The sequence below is a fragment of the Lampetra planeri genome, chromosome 18 (assembly GCF_965212315.1).
Source record: "Lampetra planeri chromosome 18, kcLamPlan1.2.h2, whole genome shotgun sequence".
In the NCBI taxonomy this organism is placed as follows: Eukaryota; Metazoa; Chordata; class Hyperoartia; order Petromyzontiformes; family Petromyzontidae; genus Lampetra; species Lampetra planeri.
The window spans coordinates 8,245,310-8,264,579 of NC_136124.1; the positions used below are offsets into that span (position 1 = coordinate 8,245,310).

General features: G+C 57.5%; 1 protein-coding gene across 9 annotated transcripts in view; it reads left to right on the forward strand.

The window, feature by feature from the left end:
- TMEM260 (transmembrane protein 260) overlaps positions 1-19,270 on the forward strand; it is a 33,515-nt gene that overhangs the window by 10,243 nt on the left and 4,002 nt on the right. For 8 of the 9 annotated variants that reach the window (XM_078602465.1, XM_078602470.1, XM_078602468.1 and 5 more), the window contains exons 5-16: positions 1,846-2,023; positions 5,952-6,065; positions 6,769-6,948; positions 8,251-8,291; positions 8,682-8,768; positions 9,722-9,839; positions 11,472-11,644; positions 11,894-12,065; positions 15,471-15,619; positions 16,948-17,124; positions 17,621-17,674; positions 18,748-18,838. In XM_078602465.1, coding sequence (XP_078458591.1) covers positions 1,846-2,023; positions 5,952-6,065; positions 6,769-6,948; positions 8,251-8,291; positions 8,682-8,768; positions 9,722-9,839; positions 11,472-11,644; positions 11,894-12,065; positions 15,471-15,619; positions 16,948-17,124; positions 17,621-17,674; positions 18,748-18,838 — 1,534 coding nt within the window. The remainder of the gene's footprint in view (positions 1-1,845; positions 2,024-5,951; positions 6,066-6,768; positions 6,949-8,250; positions 8,292-8,681; positions 8,769-9,721; positions 9,840-11,471; positions 11,645-11,893; positions 12,066-15,470; positions 15,620-16,947; positions 17,125-17,620; positions 17,675-18,747; positions 18,839-19,270) is intronic. The other variant, XM_078602472.1, reaches the window with a different exon arrangement.

The following is a 19,270-nucleotide window of genomic DNA, read 5'->3' on the forward strand; positions in this document are numbered from 1 at the left end:
GCAATCGAACTCAGGTCTCCGATTCCTTAGTGCAATGCGCTAACCGTTGTGCCGCCACTCCACCAACGAGTATCAATCGACACCCTTGGACACCCGTTGCAGTTGAGACGGTTTTATCTCGAGGGATTTTGCCGGTTAACTATTGTCATGAATAAATAAATGCTGTAATAAATAAATAAAGGACAAATCGTCATCTGTTCCGTGAAAAAATATTGCCGATCATTGTTGATGTTGGGGGTGGGCTCGGCGATTGATTCATTAAAACAAAATTGCGTAAAAAAATAAATCCCGCGATTAATTTTTGACATGGCTGTCGAGGGGGGGGGGGGGCATGTGCCGACCCGGACGCGCCTTTTAATTCCCTTGTAGTGACGACGCCGTTGCTCAGCCTGTACGCCCGCAGGTACATGCAGCCCTGCGTCGAATAGTCCAGCCGTTTAAGCAGCCTCATGAAATAATGTAAAACCGAAGTTGTGCATAAGTCAGAATTAATGTGGATATGGTTCTCCCAAGTTTGAAATGAGAAATCTCAATACCCCTAATGATTGGCACGCAGCTTACGGCGGCGGGAGCCGATTATGAGTGACGGGTGAATAAAAAGTTTGGAGTATAATAAGAATGTGCAATTTAAAGTGTGTCAAGCCCTCCTTGGGCTTGCCGTGGTGAAGGCCGGGTATAACTTTAATGAATTGCGGAGCCTCCCCCCCCCCCCTCCTCCTCCCTCTGCGTCCCGTCGTGCCCAGCCCCCCGGGCGCGCGGCTGTTTGTGCGAAGGGAGTCCCGGCGACGGGAGAATGGGTGGGCACAGCTGGGGCAGGCGCCTGCCACCCCTCCGATACGGCGCGGCGTGCGCGATGAGCTTCTAATCCGGGCGCGGGAGATTAAAACGGGGCGCTAATCCGCGGACGTCGCTCCGCCGTCGGGGCCGATGCGACGGGGAGGAGAGCGGGGGGGCGGGCGTAGGGGCCGCCACCCTCTGACGCGCCCGTCACACAGAGGAGCTGACAAGCCCGGGTCAGGGGTCGGCTCATCCCGTCGGGCGTTCTGCGGCGGCGGGGATTAGCTCTCCGCCGCGAGATGCATTACCATTTCAATGGCGGGATTTGCAAAGTTATTGTTGCCGCTCGCTAAACTTGTGAAACGTAGCTAACGGTTTGTAGTGCCGCTTTCGTAGATTACCATTAACCTCCTGCTTAACCTTTTTTTTTTTTTCTCGCCGCCGATCGGGAAGCATATGGAGGGCCGGCTTGCAATACAGCTGCGCCGCTCGTTGTGTTTACGAATTTAGCGACAAGTCCGCTCGGCCGCCTTGAATGCGCTCCGGGCGTAAGCCCCGTGTACCTGTGCGTTGACGGCGGCCGGCAAGATCGCGCTTAACGTCGCTCGCTGTTTAAATAACGCGATCCGAGCTTTACGAGCGACATCGCTGTCAAGTGACTTTTATTTTCCCCCACCCCAATCGCGTTCGCCGGTGGTCGGAGGCTACAGACCTGGCACCGCCAATCGCAGCTTTCACAGCGGCGGCGGCGGCGGCAGCAGCCACAACACGATGGCTCGCTTCGTGGTTGAGGGTTTCATGAGGTGCCGCTGCCACGCCGTGGAAGTTGACGGCGTCCCGCTAGTGAAGGGATCTCGGTGACATCGGATCCGTAAAGTTAACGCCCCCACCCCCCGACCCCCCCCACCCACTTGAGGGTAATTATCTGAACCAGTCAAAGACGAGCGGAGCGCGCGCGATGATTCCATTAAACATTCGCTACTCCCCGCGGGGGAAACGCCGACCCGACGTCTCTCCGGTCCACGTCTGAACGTTGCGCGGGGCGCGCGCCGGCGTGCGGGCGTGCAGGGCCTCCGGCTCTGTGCCGGCCGGCGTTCTCGCCGCGGGCCTCTTCGCCTTCTCGCGCCTCACCTGGCACTGGGCGGTCGCCGCGGAGGTATTCAGCCTCAACAACCTCCTGGTGGCGCTGCTCGTCCTGCTGGCGGCCTGTTTCGGTGCGGCGCCAGATGCGCCATCGCGGTGCAAGGTGAGTACCGGCTGTGTCTCACGCGCGTGCCTCTGTGTGTGTGTGTGCGCGCGCGAGTTGCCACAACTGGTACATCTTGCCGGGCGTCTCGGTCAGTCAACCCGCGGCACCCGTGCTCTGTCCCGTTCTCTGTCCCGTGACCTTCTGTCAGCGACCCGGCAACACTTCACGTGGCCTCAAAGGGCAGACGTGCCGTCCCATTGACGTTAACCCCGGCAGGGGATTGAACCTCAAGTGGGCAGGATTCTAGCTGATCGCACGAATGACTGCACCGCCGATCCCCACTCGCACACATGTTGTTGCTGCTGCTTCCATAATCGTACACATGTCAAGGTCAAACGGGTCGTCGCAGATAATGCTGGTGATTAATGATTAAGCACTCAGAGGTGCAAGTTGATGAAGCCCCCACAATGCCCCACGGCTTCCTCCCTCCCGCTGGATCTCACAGCTGGAGCCTTGTGGACACCTGACCTTCACAGCCTGACCTTCTCAGCCTGATCTTCTCATCCTGACCTTCACAGCCTGACCTTCACAGCCTGACCTTCTCAGCCTGACCTTCACAGCCTAACCTCAGCCTGACCTCAGCCTGACCTTCACAGCCTGACCTTCACAGTCTGACCTTCACGGCCTGACCTTCACGTGCTGATCTTCACAGCCTGACCTCAGCCTGACCTTCACAGCCTGACCTTCACAGCCTGACCTTCGCGGTCTGACCTACACAGCCTGACCTTCACAACCTGACCTTCACAGCCTGACCTTCACAGCCTGACCTTCACAGCCTGACCTTCACCGCCTGACCTTCACAGCCTGACCTTCACAACCTGACCTTCTCAGCCTGACCTTCGCAGCCTGACCTTCACAACCTGACCTTCTCAGCCTGACCTTCACAACCTGACCTTCACAACATGACCTTCTCAGCCTGACCTACACAGCCTGACCTTCACAGCCTGACCTTCACAGCCTGACCTTCACGGCCTGACCTTCAAGCCTGACCTTCACAACCTGACCTTCTCAGCCTGACCTTCGCAGCCTGACCTTCACAACCTGACCTTCTCAGCCTGACCTTCACAGCCTGACCTTCACAACATGACCTTCTCAGCCTGACCTTCACGGCCTGACCTTCACAACCTGACCTTCACGGCCTGACCTTCACAGTCTGACCTTCACAGCCTGACCTTCACGGCCTGACCTTCACAACCTGACCTTCACAGCCTGACCTTCTCAGCCTGACCTTCACAGCCTGACCTTCGTGGTCTGACCTACACAGCCTGACCTTCACAACCTGACCTTCTCCGCCTGACCTTCTCAGCCTGACCTTCACGGCCTGATCTTCATGGCTTCATCACCCCCCGCCCCATTTCGTTAGTGGTCATGATCTTGATGGCTGACCTCTGAGTGCTTTTGCATTTCATCATCATTATTGGCCATGATCTCTCCACTGCTGGACGCAAGCCTCCCCAGTCCGTCGCCATCTCTCACGGTCCTGCGATGTAATGCTTCCTCTAGTGCCTGCGCACAAGCTGAATTCATCGCTCCATCTCCGTGGCGAGCGTTGTTTACCCTTGTAGTATGATCTTACAGGTACACTTGCAGGCACCGCTGAACATTTCTGACATTCAGCTTTTACACGAAATTATTAAAATTGTTTTTGTCAGAGAGAATTTTTTTGTTGTTGACAATACTCAGCCCTTGTTCAATCCACTGCTGGATGAGGGCCTCGCCACGCCCTGTCAGGGGTTGTTTGAGCACACCTCAGCACCGGGTCGATGAGGGCTGACGGGGGAGGGTGCGTGCAGGCCCACTTCAGATCTCGACTCACCACCGGTGTTGGCTGTAGCCGAAAATAGAACCTGAGGTGGGCGGGTTCATTGCTCGGTGAGCTAACCACTGCGCCACCGCTCAGTACAATGTCGGGCAAACTTAAACCCAAATTTTCCCGTGCTAATCCTAGAACAACTGTGCTGCCACTGGGGGATCGTACGTTGCAAAATAAAACTGCGTGCGTGTGTGTGCGTGTACGTGCGTGTGTGTGTGCGTGCGTGTGTGTGCGTGTGTGTGTGCGCGTGCGTGCGTGTGTGTGCGTGCGTGCGCGTGCCAACATCTCGCTCGTCCGCTATCCGTCTCTGTCTCCCCTCTCTCGGGCGACATATCGCATCATCGTTGCCTCGTCATCCCAGCCCAGTGTCGCACACAACGCGCCGCTCGCTGTCGAACGGCCGTGTGGGCTTGCGATAGTTCTGCAGCGCGCGTTGTGAAATGCGCGGGGATTCGGCCACCCCGAGTGTTGCCTTTGAATCGCGGCTCCTCGCGCGCTTTTAAGCTCGGCCGCCTAAGCGCAGATTTCCTTGCAGGTCAGCGGCGAGAGTGGCGCTCGATGACTTCAAACGGAGCGCGAGTCTCCGTGAAGGTGTAATACCTATTCTTGACTTAAAATTGCGCGCAGATGTGATTATTCCTGGTCTGCGGTGTCTGTACTACGTGGGTGTGTGTGCGCGCGCGTGTGCCTGCAAGTGGGTGGTGATGATCTGAACCGGTTCTGGGCCTCCCGTAGGTTAACTCAACCTTAAATCAGCATCTGGCGTCGTGAGCGAAAAAAACATCCGAATCCCCGCGCGTGGTATTGGCCACGGCACCCCCTCCTCGTTATCCGTGCCGGCCTGTTGAAGGCTCTACAGGGGATGTTTGTCTGTAAGTGAGGAGTGCTGGCGCAGTGATTAGCGCACAGTGCTACTAACCTTGTATGCCTGGCCACGGATAACTTTGGTGGCGAGTGGTTTCGGCGACCCATAGGTTGACTCGGCCTTAAATGAGTGCTTGGTGCGGCGTGTACACATCAGTACTGGGGAGACAAAGGCGGCCGGGTGTGGTTCTGGACAGACGGTGCCATTGCACGCCACACTGGCCTAAACAGGAGCTCGCTAACAGAACTTTACCCAATAGTCTCCAAGGCTATACGGGGGAACGTCTGTATGCGTCTATGCAGTGTACGCGCAACGCACGCGCAACGCACGCGCAACGCACGCGTGTTTCAGTTTGTATCGTGAAGCCACTTTGCATTGATGTCTTTTTGGCGAGAGACGCTCCTCGTGGCTTCTGTCGGGAGCAATCCGGACGCTCGGGATTTCAAGGAAGGGACAGGGCCAGCGACTTGTCATCGGCGAACAGAAGGTGGCAGGCAGAGCGTTTGGCACGTCGTCAGGACGAGGAGGTCGCGATGGGCGGGCCGCGTGGCTCGCAGGGTTGAGGAGGAGGGCAGGTGACCCAGACGGGCATCGGAGTGACGCCCAGAGGTCCGTGACCTCAGGGAAGACCTCGAGGCAGACAATGCCGACGATCACGAGGCTGAGCGGTGATGCTTGGAGGTCAGGGGTCATTCGCCCCAGCAGCTGCAGGAAGTCTCAAAAGAGAGCGGTGGCAGCGACAGCTTTGGCAGTGACGACCTCTTGACCTTCACCTGCAGATGTCAGCTGATTTTTTTTTTCCTCCGAAGGCCAGCTGGGTGCCGTCGAGGCAACTCCCGTTGCTGCACAGCGAGAAGAACATCGGTTCAATTCCTGACTCGGGTCTCCTGTGTGTAGTTTGTATGTTCTCTCCCCCTGTCCTGCACAGGTTTCCTCCAGGTTCTCCGATTTCCTCCCAGAGCTAAAACTCTCACACACACACCGTGTAACTGGTATTGGCCAAACAAATCTCTCAAAAACTACCTGCGAATTACTCACTTGGGATCATGCACGGCAGCAGCTTCGCCTGCTGCTGCGAAAACTTGGCAGGACCCTCCTGAAACAAAACAAAAAAGATTCGCGGGACTCGGCGAGGCCTTCCCGGGTACGCGAGCGGAATCCGAAGGACGACGACACCGACTGAGCTCGCGCCGTCGGGGGAAGAAACGCGTCGCTTTCAGTGTCCTCGCCTGTCGTTGTCTCCGCAGTTCGCCAAGGCCGGAGCGTTCGTGTGCGGCCTGAGCCTCAGCAACCAGCACACGGCGTCGCTCTACGTGGTGTGCCTGGTGCCCTGGGCGCTGCATGCTCTTCTCAAGCGCAAGGTGGTGTGGGAGGTCGCACGCACGCACACATGCACGCATGCACGCACGGCGCCGCTGCGGTGCTCCGGCAGTGCGAGCGTGCGAATCATCCCGGAGATGAGCAGAGCGAGATGAGAGCGGTCCGGACCGAATGGTCTTGACGCAAGCGCCGCATCGGGACCTTTAAGCTCGCACGCGTGGAAGCGACCGCGCGGCTCAGCCTCCAGATCACTAAGCTGGCACCATTGAGAGCCGAGAGCTGGAATCCCGTAATTAATAGTGCTGAAGCCACTGTCAGAATATGGCTTTATTGGTACCAGCCGGGGGTGGCAAATGCTAACAAGGATTTTATTGAAATATTTTATCTCTACATCTCAAATGTGTACGATAGCAAGGGCGCCGTGGTAGCTTTGTACGACAAAAATGTGAACTCGGGGTCCTGTCGTGTGTTCGGGCGTGGGAGCATCAGGCGGTGCGTACGCTGACATTCCAACTCGTGTACACTGCCCGTGGTGGACACTGGCCACGGTGGACACTGCCCGTGGAGGACCTCCTGAACGTAGATCCGTTCGCGGGAATAGAACAGCATTTTGGCGCCCCAGGTGGTAGCCAGCTAATCCCCTTGGCTCACGGCGTTCAGGATGCTGACGTGGACCCCGCGTTCCGTCGGCTCGCGAGCTGACCCCCGTCCCCCGACCCCCGACCCTGCCTCTTGCTCGCCCAGGAGCTGGGGGCCGCGCCGCTGCTGCGCCTCGCGGCCTGCTCGGCCGCCGGGCTGCTGCCCCACCTCTACCTGCCCGTGTCGTCACACCTGGGCCTCGCGCGCTGGACCTGGGGCGACCAGTCGTCCCTGCACGGGTTCCTGACGCACCTGCTGCGCCAGGAGTACGGGACGTTCAGCCTGGTGAGCGAGCGCTCCCTCCTCACCCGGGGGCTACGCTGCTGCTGCTCCTGCTGCTGCTGCTGCTGCACGTGGCTGCCTGGAACCCGGCGACGTAGAGGCGGCAGCAGCGAGGATTGGTGGATCGCACACGGATGGGCTGTGAAACTCCCTTCCCCCGTGGGCGTCGAGGAGGAGAGCCGTTCCCTGGCGCTCGCCAGGAGAAGGCAGGACGGCAAATGTGGACTAATGTCACCTGTTCTGTATGGGATCGAGAGAGTTGACCCCTGTTCTGTATGGCATGAAGTGTTGACCCCTGTTCTGTGCGGGATAAAATGTTGACCCCTGTTTTGTGCGGGATAGTGTTGACCCCTGATCTGTATGGGATAGAGTTCTCTCCGGGCACACAACTCATGATTGGCCAGTAACATCTCAATACGTGGAGAACCACAGAGTTTGGGGAATTTTTGGTAGCGCCAGCTGCTGCTGCCTGGTGCCTGTGGCTCCTCGGGGCGTTGTGAGAGAAGCAATTGGCAGGAACATTGACTACGATGTAAAACTAAACATTGACTACGATGTTAAATTAAACATTGACTACGATTTAAAACTAAACATTGACTACGATGTAAAACTAAACATTGTTATGTAACTTCTTCCCTTCTTTTCTCTCCATTTTCCCCCAATTAGTTATATTATTACATCGTCATGAATGAAACACAGTGTAACCGGATTTGGCCACAAATTCCATTGCTGAAAAAGATCACCTGGCAATCACTCGTTTGGGATCACACAGCAGTAGCGGCAGCAACATCGCCTCCTGCTGCGAACACCTGGCAGGACCCTCCTGAGAGTGAGCCTTGAGACTCAGCGAGGCTCTCCTGGGTAAACGAGCGTCAATGGAACAAATCAATATGATCGCCCGTGACCATTGGCCAGTTGCAGCTAATCCCTGATGTGGAACGTGCCCTCACTCGCACTGCTTTACACGACACGGCAAGGGAGAACGTCGCTTGACCACACGTCATGCGGCCAACCCCAAATTGCCCGCAGTGCGCGCGATCTCGCCACGTCTCGGAAGCTAAGCAGGGTTGAGCCCTGGCCAGCGCTTGGACGTGCGAGCACCACGCCATGCAAACAATGGCGGAGTGTGCAGCGCAGCACACTCAGTCATTGTGCGGTGTTATGCTCCAATGTCCGTGCTCCTCGCCGCCCCCAGCCCTCGCTGATCAGCGTGCTGAGGCCTTCGTCCGGCGGTGGATGGAGGCGGCGATTGCCGCGGCTCTCTGTGTTTACCCCTTGGCTTCTCCGTTCCGTTCTGTGCTGCAGGCCAAGTCTGGGTCGGGCTCGGGGATGCTGACGATGCTGAGGTACGGCGAGCGCCGCCGTGATTCTGCGTCGGCAGTGGGGTGCAAAAACTCAACTCGTCCCTCAATAACACCGGGGCCCTAAAAGGAAAAAAGCATGTATATTATAGGCAACATTTAGGGCGTAAATGTGTAATAGTCACGAGGTCGCGATGGATGGGGTTGCGAGGTCGTGAGGGATGCAGTCTCGAGGGACGGGGTCATATGGGGGGAGATATGGGGTCACGAGGGATAGGATCGCGAAGGATGGGGTCGCGAGGTCGCAAGGGATGGGGTCGCGATGGAAGGGGTCGCGAGGGACGGGATCACGAGGTCGCGAGGGACGAGGTCGCGAGGGATGGCCGAGTGTTGAGACGGCGGTATGAGGGGATGCTGCCCGCGTGTGTTGCGCAGCGTGCAGGCTGCACACATGCACCACGAGCTGCTGGGCGTGGGACCCCTGCTGGCTGCAGCGCTCTTCCCCCTGCTCGTTAAACACAGGTACCAACACGGGCACCGACCACGCGTACCAACACGGGTACCAAGATGTGCGCTAACACAGGTATCAAGACAGGTCCCTAGACAGGTACCGAGAGAGGCAGTGCATGTGTGTGTCTCCGTGGGGGGTCAAGGCAGTGTCCATGTGGGGGGGGGGGGGCGGGATTTCCACACCCACGTTACGGAGCAGCATGAGTTTCAGTGAGCAAACTCTGGGCCGGGTTTTTTGGCCTTCCGGGTCTCGTGGGCAGCGTCAGGCCTTGTCAAGCGAACGCTGCTGGATCACACCCAGATGTCGTCCGCGCCGGGCCTGACCCCCCGTGCCCCCCTCCTCTGAAGATAAGAAAGCCGCGAGAGACACGGAGATGTCCAGCTCGGGCGAGCATCGAGGCGGCGCCCCTCGCCTCGATGCAGCCCGGAGCCAGCGGTGAGAAATTCCCCGTTCCCGAGTTTACGGACAGGACAGCCACCGTCGGACCTTCCCACAGCGATAACACTGTGTAACAATTATTTTTGTTCCTGGGTAGTAAGTCTTATTTCCTAATTGCTTATGCCTCAAAAGTACATAAAATGGCTATTATTCCCCACAAACTATGCTTTTGTGACCAGGACAGTGATATTTAGAAATGTACCTATTTTCCAGAACATTCCAGATAGATTCAGCGATTATAATCATTTCATCGACCCCGGAGGGATGAGGAGCCGAGTCAACCCCCGCGTGGCCACGGTCAATTCACGCTGGGCGGACTTCACCTTTTATTTTACTTTTATTAATTTTAACTTTTATTAATTTAAATTTTCTACCTACGTGACTTTACCGGAAAAACAACCTAAGAATAGGACTTCACCTTCCTCGCTCGCCGCGCCGGTGACACCGTCGTGGTGTCGGAGCGACGGCCCGCCGCCCTTCGGGACACAAAAACCTCTCCCCCCCCCCCCACCCCCCCCTCCTCAAGGAGCCGCGAGCGAGACGCGTTGCCGCCCCTGCTGCTGGCGCTCATGCTCGCCGTCTACTCGCTGGTGTTCGCCTGGAGGGCCAACCTGGACGTCTCGACGCCGCTGCTCCTGGGCGTGGTGAGAGAGACGCCCGCGCGAAGGAACCGTCGCCCGAGGAGACGACAGTCGAGACTCACGACGGAGCGGCAGCCAGGGGAGAGAACGCTCGCCAGACCCAGCGATGGAATCGCGATGCAGCACTCCACGATGATCCACGATGATCGCACAGAGCTCATTTTACCCTGCTGTCCATCCTCTCGGACACGTTCCCTCCATTGGCTGCCACTCCGTCGTTAGTCTCGACCACCGGCCATCGCCCCTTCTAGCCGCGACGCGTCCTGTTGACGGTCGTGATTGTCGGTTCAATTTGAAGCCTCTTTCTGTCTCGCTGTAATTCCAAGCGCGTGTCTCGCCATGCTTATTTTTGTGCACTTTTCAACTTGTTAAAGATGTATCAACAGTCTGGATGTCACTTGCATATCTGTGAGCACAATGATCCCCCTTGTAGCCGGAACAGACTGGCGATGTTTACACACCGCACCAGATACTAATTTGAGGCTGAGTCGATCTAGGGGAGGCCCAGGACTGGTTCAGATAATCGTCACCGTGAGCGGAAATCGAACCCGGGTCGCCGGGTTCGTAGTGCAGCGTGCTAACTGCTACACTACCCCGTGTTCAGACATGGCAATACTTTAGTTGTATTTGCATGCCCCCCTATATAAATAAGCGCTTTGTGTTTTGTTGGCAAATAGCTCAGCCTGTTGGCTTAACCAGTCAAACATGTTTACTCAACAATTTAGAACGAGCCTCTTGGACTCCGTATGTAAGTAGTTGGGGCTCTGTAAATGTTATCTTACAGACAACAACAATAATAGTACCCTTTGTTTATCTATAAAAGCCTTGCAGATTTTTTTGTTTCAGTATTTCACAAGAGCACTGTGCATTTACGTGGGACCCACGGCCTAGGTGGAGGTTTCGGGACGGTGAGGGGGAGGCTTGGGGGTGGCGACGCAACACACGAACCCGGCTCTGCGCCGTGGGGTTCTGGGTAGATGTATGCAGTGACGTCACCACTGCACACTTCCGCGCCAGCCAGCAAAACTTTTCTCATCTCGTCTGACATGATAGGTCCAGCACTTGGAAGCTTGGATGATTCCTCACTGATCAGTTGGCATGTGGGAGACAACCGGAGCGCCCGGAATCCATAGCGTTTGGTCAGCTACCTACATTCTGTACTGCCATCTCATACCGCCTTCTCCCCACCCCATAGCTCTGCAGGATGAAAGTCTCACAGGTGCAATAATCTTGATGTGGTCCACCAACCCTACCTACAAAGCAGTCACCAGTGGACCGTGATACCTGAACCTGTGACCTTTCCTAGGGTGACTCGCCCTTAAATAGGTACCTGGTGCAGTGTGTGTAGTCATCAGAACTGGGGAGACAGAGGCAACCACACGTGGTGCAGGCCACATGATGATCTCAGGCGCTGTGCTCGCTAACAGCGCTTGCCGCCAGCGCCTGTTGAGTAGGCCACTGGAGCTATGCACTTTAAAATCTAGATCGAAAAGTAATTTCTTATAACCGCTTTTTGTGTTTAGTGCATCATCCTTCCCGCGCACCTCGGATTATCCACGGTTGGTTACGTACGGCGCGATAGCAGTTCAACATGCATGCGTACGAGGCTCCTCCTGTGTGTTGTTGTTGCTGCAGGTGGAGCGCTTCTGGCTGCAGAGCAACCTCGTGGTCTGCGTGCTGGCCGGCATGGCCGCCGCTCGCCTCGGCGCCCTCGCGCGGGCCCTGCTAGGCCACGGGAGGCCGCTGGCCGCTTGCGAGTGGCTGCTCGTGGCCTGCTGCGTCCTGCTGCAGCTGCGGCGCAACTACAGGTGAGGCCGGCGTCGCCGCCCTTCGTGGGGCACCGGCGACGTCGTAATCGTTGTCGTCGGCCTGCGGTCAATCCGCCGCCGGACGAAGGCCTCGCCGAGCCGTCGCCGTCTCTCGCGGGCCCGCGCTGAAGCTGTCGCTCCATCTCACGGGTGGTCGTACATACACATTGCTCTGATACTGGTGTCCTTGGAGCAGGGAATCACGTCGTCGTCGTCGTTGTTGTTGTTGCTGCGTTGTTGTTGTGTCAGCGTGTGCGACCAGAGCTCCAACGTGGTGGTGGAGCAGTTTGGGGCCAACATTTTGCGATCGCTGCCACGCGGCGCGCTGGTGCTGACGCGGGGCGACCTGCCGGGGAACGCGCTGCGCTACCTCCACTACTGCGAGCGCCAGAGGCCCGACGTGGCCCTCGTGGACCAGGAGGTGAGGCCTTGGCCGCTGGCGGACGCACGCACGCGACTCGCGACGGAGTGACGCCAAGGGAAGGGACGCGTCCGTCGTGGAGATCGAGTGACAAAACCGGTCCGTGTGCCGGGGCGGAGTGGATTGTTATATTGCGGGATCGTGAGAGATGTCGACGGCAGTGGCGGCTCGGGGAGGTCTTAATCCAGCAGTGGATTGACCATGGTTGATGATGATGAATATTAACTTTAGAGCCTGTAGTCAATCCACAACGAGATGGGTGCCTCCCGCACTCTCCCACACTCACCCACACTCACCCACACTCTCCAACACCCAGGATCCCCCACTCACCCATGCTCTCTCACACTCACCCACGCTCACCCACACTCTCCCACACTCACCCACACTCTCCCACACCCAGGATCCCACACTCACCCACACTCTCTCACACTCTCTCACACTCTTCCACCCTCACCGACACTCACCCACACTTACCCACACTCACCCACGCTCACCCACACTCTCCCACACTCACCCACACTCTCCCACACCCAGGATCCTACACTCACCCACACTCTCTCACACTCTTCCACCCTCACCGACACTCACCCACACTTACCCACACTCACCCACGCTCACCCACACTCACCCACGCTCACCCACACTCACCCACGCTCACCCACACCCACCCACACTCTCCCACACCCAGGATCCCACACTCACCCCCACTCTCCCCACACCAATTCTCGAGTGTGCATGCACCGTCGGTGGCTGGGGGTGGGTTGGCGGTGGTGGAATGTGCTTGCGTAATTGTGAGAGTGATTAAGCGCAGAAAATGCTTACGAACAAGAAAATACTTAATAACAAGAAATAAGCGGGTGGTGGTGGAGGTGGGGGGGGGCGTGTTGCGGCTTGTTGATACGCAGCAGCAGCTTGATCCGCGGGCTCTTCATTTACAAACTTCACCGCGCAGGAGTTGATCGTCGTGGCGTGCGCGCGCTCGCCTCCCCGCTCCGCTCGCGGGTCCACGCTCGCCGCGACGTCACGGCGAGCGTGCCCGGGCCGTCGCTCCTCGCCGTGCTCTGCCGCTCGGGGGTCCGGGATTCCTGTCGCCCGCCCCCCGTGTTAATGCCCCGCATTGTACATCTGCGCATGCATAATTGCTTAATTTCGGCCTTGTGATTCGGTTGGAAGGGCTGACTGCGGTTGGCACGCGTTCCCAATTGCCTCGCGCGCGAGGCCACAGCTTGGTGGATCGCTGCGCGCTGGAGATAAGCCACGCGGGGCTGAGGCTGAGAGGTTTTTTTTTCTTCCTTCCGATATGAAGAAAAAGGCGCAAAAAAAAAAAAGGTTAACTCTCTTGCCGCCAAGAGCTCGCGCCGTTGATGGGGCTGTGACGGAGCGCCGTTCCGCGAGCGTCAGCGCTGGTCTCCCGGGCGGGTGACGTGCGCGAGCGGGGGCTGGCTTCGGCTTAACGTCTCATTGTGCGGCGGCGGCCGCGGCGCGGGTCACACTCAGGAACCCTCGGCAACCTCTCCACGTGAAAGGGATCCGCTCTGTTTATTGACGTTTGCGTTAACGCCAGCGCGGGGAATTAACCCGCGAGCGTCGGGGAAAGGGTCCGCGCGGGCCCCGCGATTAGTCTCGGCGCTTCGCCGGTGCTTCGCCGGTGCTTCGCCGGTGCTTCGCCGGTGCTTCGCCGGTGCTTCGCCGGCTATCGCGTTTCGCGAAAGTGCCGCGTCGTGCGCCACCCCGCAAGGAGATCGCAAACATGATTTTAATAATTTGAATGCAGCGCGATGATGACATTAAATTGGTCATTTTAGTTTTTACCCCACCACCAAGTGACGCAAAATGTCGCGCTTTAATAAACGCAGGCTAAGGTGTTATTTGAACATTTTTTCACTTGAATCCTTTGAAGAGACAATCCTGGTCTCATTTGCCTATTTAATGAAGGCAATCTCTATCCATCATAAATCTATACTCTGATCTATTCCGAACAATTAGAAATTCAGGGCACCTCTTGCAGTTTTCAGTTTTGCGACTGGCAGGCGCACGCCAAGTGGCCGTCGCGAGTGCCCCGTTGTAGGTTCACCATCACCAGCCATGGTCCTTCCACGGCTGGACGAAGGCAATCCCAGTCCACCGCCACCCCTAACGATGGATCCCGCGATGTCGCATTCGGCCTGGCACCGGCGTACGAGCCGATCCATCGCGGAGGTTGTCAGGTCACGGTCAATGCTGGCGACCCCCGCGATGGGAGGGTGGTGGGGGTGGATGAGTGGATGAGTGGGTGGGTGGGTGGGTTGCTGGGTGGGGGTTAATTGCTGTAGCTTCGGCGCGATTGCTCCTCCGCGGCCCGCTCGGGCCCTGTCGGCTGCCAAGACGCGGCGAGCTCCTGCGGCGGCTTCCTCTCCAGGAGGATTAACGTGCAGAAGAAAAGGAGGGAAATGAGCTGCTTTTCAGGGCGTCTGACAACTGATTGGCGCCGCTGGAGTGGGTGTTAGGCGGCCGGTATGACTGCTCGTTTAAATAACTCGCGGCTGATTGACGGAGCGTTTGTGAAACGCGTTTAGAAACGAGGAGCGCCTGCCGTGGGGCGATAACCGCCGAGCGGCGCTCGCCGCGATATGAGCGGCGTGCCAAACGCAGCCGGCCGCGCCGGGACTTACACGTTGGTTTTGCCCGACGCGTTGCTCAGAGTTGGGCTGACAATGTTTCGTGCTCATGTCTGCTCCTGAATTCGGGGTTTTAAAAATACACGCACGCATGCACAAGAGTCGCTTGCGGCGCGAGCAGCGGAGGCTTTCTGCCGCCGGGATTTTGACGCGTTCGGTAAATACGTCCGCGAAGAAAACCCAAATAATAACGCCTGTCGACGGCGAATCGTGAATCGGTGAATGTTGGTATCCGGTATCAAGTGTGAAAATTGTTCGTTGCTTAGTGTCGACGTTGGGGCTGCCGCGATCCTGCGATGTAACGATCCATGCAGCGCCCGCACGCGAGCCGACTCCTCCGCTCCATCTCCACGGGCGATTTCCTGCCAGTGACTGCCCTCTCTTCCCATTAAATATGACAACGTTCTTGAGATGCCATTGCATTTAGACGCTGTGTGTTGTATTATTTTATCGCGCCTATGTGAGTGTTTGTGCGTGTGCGCACTTATGCAGGCAGTGGCGGCGCAGTGGTTAGCGCACTTACGCTATGAACCCAGCGACTCGAGTTCCATTTCCATTAACGGCCAACATCTGAACTGACCCTGGGCCTCCCCTAGCTCAGCTCAGCTCAGCCTTAAATAAACAAGTGGCTGGTTCGCTGTGTAAACATCGCTACTGGGGTGCCAGAGCCTTCGGCCGGACGTGGTGCTGAGCTGAATAGGTGCTCACAAACAGCACCATTGCGTGCGTGTGTGGTTGTTGCACGCAGCTTCTGACGTACCCGTGGTACGTGCGCAAGCTGGGCCGCCACCTGCCCGGCGTGCGCTTCCCTGGCGACCGCTGGCATCCTGCGGAGGGCCCGCACCCTGACGGGACGCTCGCCTTCAGCATGAGGAGTTTCCTGGAGGAGAACCGGGGGTACGCCCCCCCCCCCCACACCGTCGCCCCCCCCACACCGCCACCCCCCCCACCATCGCCCCACACACCGTCGCCCCCCACACCGCCACCCCCCCCCACCGCCACCCCCCCCACCATCGCCCCACACACCGTCGCCCCCCACACCGCCACCCCCCCACACCGCCACCCCCCCCCACCATCGCCCCACACACCGTCGCCCCCCACACCGCCACCCCCCCCCACCGCCACCCCCCCCACACCGTCACCCAATGCCATGCTGTGAAGCAGGCCTGGCTCCGGATCCTATCCATAATAATATTCTGACATTGTACCTATAAGCCTATAATCCTATGCGCATGTTTATCGGAATGTAGGGTACAATGACAAGAAAAAAAATCAAGGCGTATTGGATCTCTGGCGTGGCTCAATTAATTCCCGAACGGCGTTCTGGACCGTTCCTGCTGATATCAATCGCTGGGTGTAGCATTGAGATTCGGATCACTCGCACGGCAGTGGCGTGCCTTCGTGCTAGAGGACGGCCCGCAGAAGCGGGCATCACGGAGCCACATCTGAGATCACTTCAAGTGAGCTCTGTTCAACACGGCGGGGGAAAGCGATTTCCCACCCACTCTGCATATTAGAGTAATGTCCATGGGATAGCTCATGGCTGATGACGATGACGATGATGATGGCACTGCAGGTGTATTGACCGTGAACACGCGCAGCCCGCTGCACGGAGGAGTTTCGCGATACGGCGACGCGAGCGGTAGACGGCAGGCCACGTGCGGCGGCGTCACATTTTTAAAGTTACTCTCGCACTTTTACTCCGTGGCTAGATTTGGTAAAACCAAAGGTCAACTTTGACCCTGACTATACCTCTCTGTGAAACATAGCGCCTTCCATAATACAGTTGGTTTTATTTATTTGGGTTAGATCACGTAAATATAAATGCGGCATTAAACTTGCCCGACACAGGTTCGTCACCTTAACAAAAAGTGCCAATGAGTTACTAGTTCAGCACACCGAGTAAAAACCCACAACATTTACAATTCTAGTGCCTTCGCGAGAGCCTTGTGCTATAAGTGCACCGGCGGTACAACGGTTAGCGCACCGCTCTATTGGTTCCGGGCCACGCCTCCACTCAGTCGCAGGTGACATCAGAGCTGCTCCTACCCCTCTCGCTTTCACCAAACCCGCACGAACCGGCGTGGTGAAGTATGGTCAGGGGACGCCCACGTGGGTAGTTGCGCTCACTGCACGTGGCGCGCGGGCGGGGGGGGGCGGCCGTCGCCCCGTTGGCGGATTGAGATGGGCCGAGCAGCGTGCCGATGCCGTTGTCCCCACGGCAGGCGACCGGTGTTCTCCTGCATCGGGCTCCCCGAGGAGGAATCCTCGTGGCGCGGCGCCTTTGAGCGCCGCCCCTGGGGTGTCTGCGAGCAGCTGGTGCCCGCCGGGACGCCGCTGCGGGCACACGAGCTGGCCGAGGCCACGACGGGGCTCTACAACTGGACGCTCCCCTACCACGGGTACGTGCGTGCGCGTGTGCGTGCGTGTGTGTGTAGTATTGTGCACGTATGTAAATGTGTGCATGCGTGCGTGGGCGTTTGCGCGTGTGTGCTTGTTTGTTCAGGCTATACGGGGCATATTTGTCTTTTGTGTATGTGTGTGTTGGGAGCGATAGTGTAACAGTTGCGCTATGAACCCGGCCACCCGAGGTTGATTCCTGCTCACGGCCAACACCAGTGATTATCTAAACCGATCCTGGATCTCCCTAAGGTCGACCCAGCCTCAAATGAGTACCTGGTGCGGTGTGTACACATCGACCGCCGAGGAGACAAAGGCGGCCGGGCGTGGTGTTGGCCAGCTACCCCCTTCGCGTGCCCTGCCGGCCTTTGCAGGTGCTCGCTTACAGCACTTGCTCCTACAGCCTGTGAAGGCTATACGGGGGAGCTTTGTCCCCCGTGTGCATGCGTCACAGAAGCAGGTGGCACTCACTCGGGGAATGTGCGTTTTGTGTCGCAGGTTCGACCCCACCTCCTGGGACCACGTGGCCAATGAAGAGATGTGGCAAGCTAGGCAAGTGGTGTTCTGGTTTAATGGCTTAACGTTGAACGGGAAGAGCGGTGTCCTGCAGGCACACGCTAAGAGGCAGCCGGTGGTGAGATGCAGCCGACGTTCACGATCGCTATTCGTATTTGAATCGCCATGGCATCTGTAGAGGATCGGTGAACACACGCCGTGAATTACACAGAGGTCTCGGAGCGCCGTCTGGCCAGATGTGCCTGTGGTTTTTCCCTTCATGGTAACAGTGTTTGCACATCGGTTATTTTTCCCCCACAAAATAATGGTGCATTGCCTATTCCAGGGGTAGGGAAACTTTCCCCTACCGAGTGCCACAAAGACAAAAATCTCCCCCCGTGTAGCATTTACGGACTGCTGGGGCAAGTGCTGTTAGCGAGCATTAATGAAGGCAGGCTTGGCACACGAGAGGGTGGGTGGCCAGCACCACGCCCTGCCGCCTTTTGTCTCCCAGGTACTCATTTGATGCTGAGTGGACCTAGGGGAAGCCCAGGACCGGTTCAAATAATCGTCACTCGTGTTGGTTGGCTTTGAGCAGAAATTGAACTCAGATTGCTGAGTTCGTAGCGCGGCGCGCTAACCCCGCTACACTACGGCACCTACACATTCGCACACATACCTCAGCTTTGTCCGGTGGTAGCAACGCAGTGACAGATGGACATCGCTTAGGGCCCGTTATTGAAGTGAGAGAGGCCTCCTGTGGCCACGGGCCGAGCCTGGCCTAGTCGGCCAGAGGTTCCCCACCCCTGGTTTGTGCCGTAACCGACGAAACCCTTCCCTGAGATCCACCCGGTGGCGTGAGCCAGCAAGCAAATGGGTGAAGGGGGGTCGCGAGGACGGCCGTCTGGAACGCTCTTCATTCCGATATTAGGAAGCCACCGGAGCTATCCACTTTTAAATCATCTAGATTGAAAACTAATTTCTTTAGAACTGATTTTTGTGTTTAGTTTGTTATCCTTCACTGCATCTCTCAATTAGCACGGTTGGCTCCGTACTGTGCGAAAGAAGTTCAACATTCACACAAAATACATACAACATGCCTCACGCGGCCGTGTCTCTTTGCGGAGCAGGATCAAGACGCCGTTCTACCTGTTCGAGGTGGCCGAGGATGAGCGACTGCCCAGGGAGACGAGGGTCGCCCTCTACGCTCTCAGCTACCAGGTGTCGAACCCCTCGCCCCGCACCTCGGCGCGCGCTCGCCACACTAAGGCGGCCTCCTGCGGGAGGAGCTGGTAGGGCCGTTCTCGTGGAGATGGAACACAATTTGGACTTCAGGAGCGTAAAGTGAAACGGAACTAAATGTTTAAAATTGCGCAAAATAACATGGAGTGCTACATGCCTGAGAGACGACCAGATGAGCTCGTGGAACAGAGATTAATTGTCACAGATTAGAGGCACCGGATTGATCGTTTAATTAAAGTATGCGGGCTTGGGCAGGGATTTTCAGTCGAAGGGACGATGGCCGGTGGTCGAGACTAACGACGGAGTGGTAGCCAAAGGAGGGAACGTGCCCTCACTCCTCGGACCTCGCTCCGAACGGCACGTGATGTGACGTCGGGAGCGCGCGATGCCCGCGTGGGTGGAACACTGAGC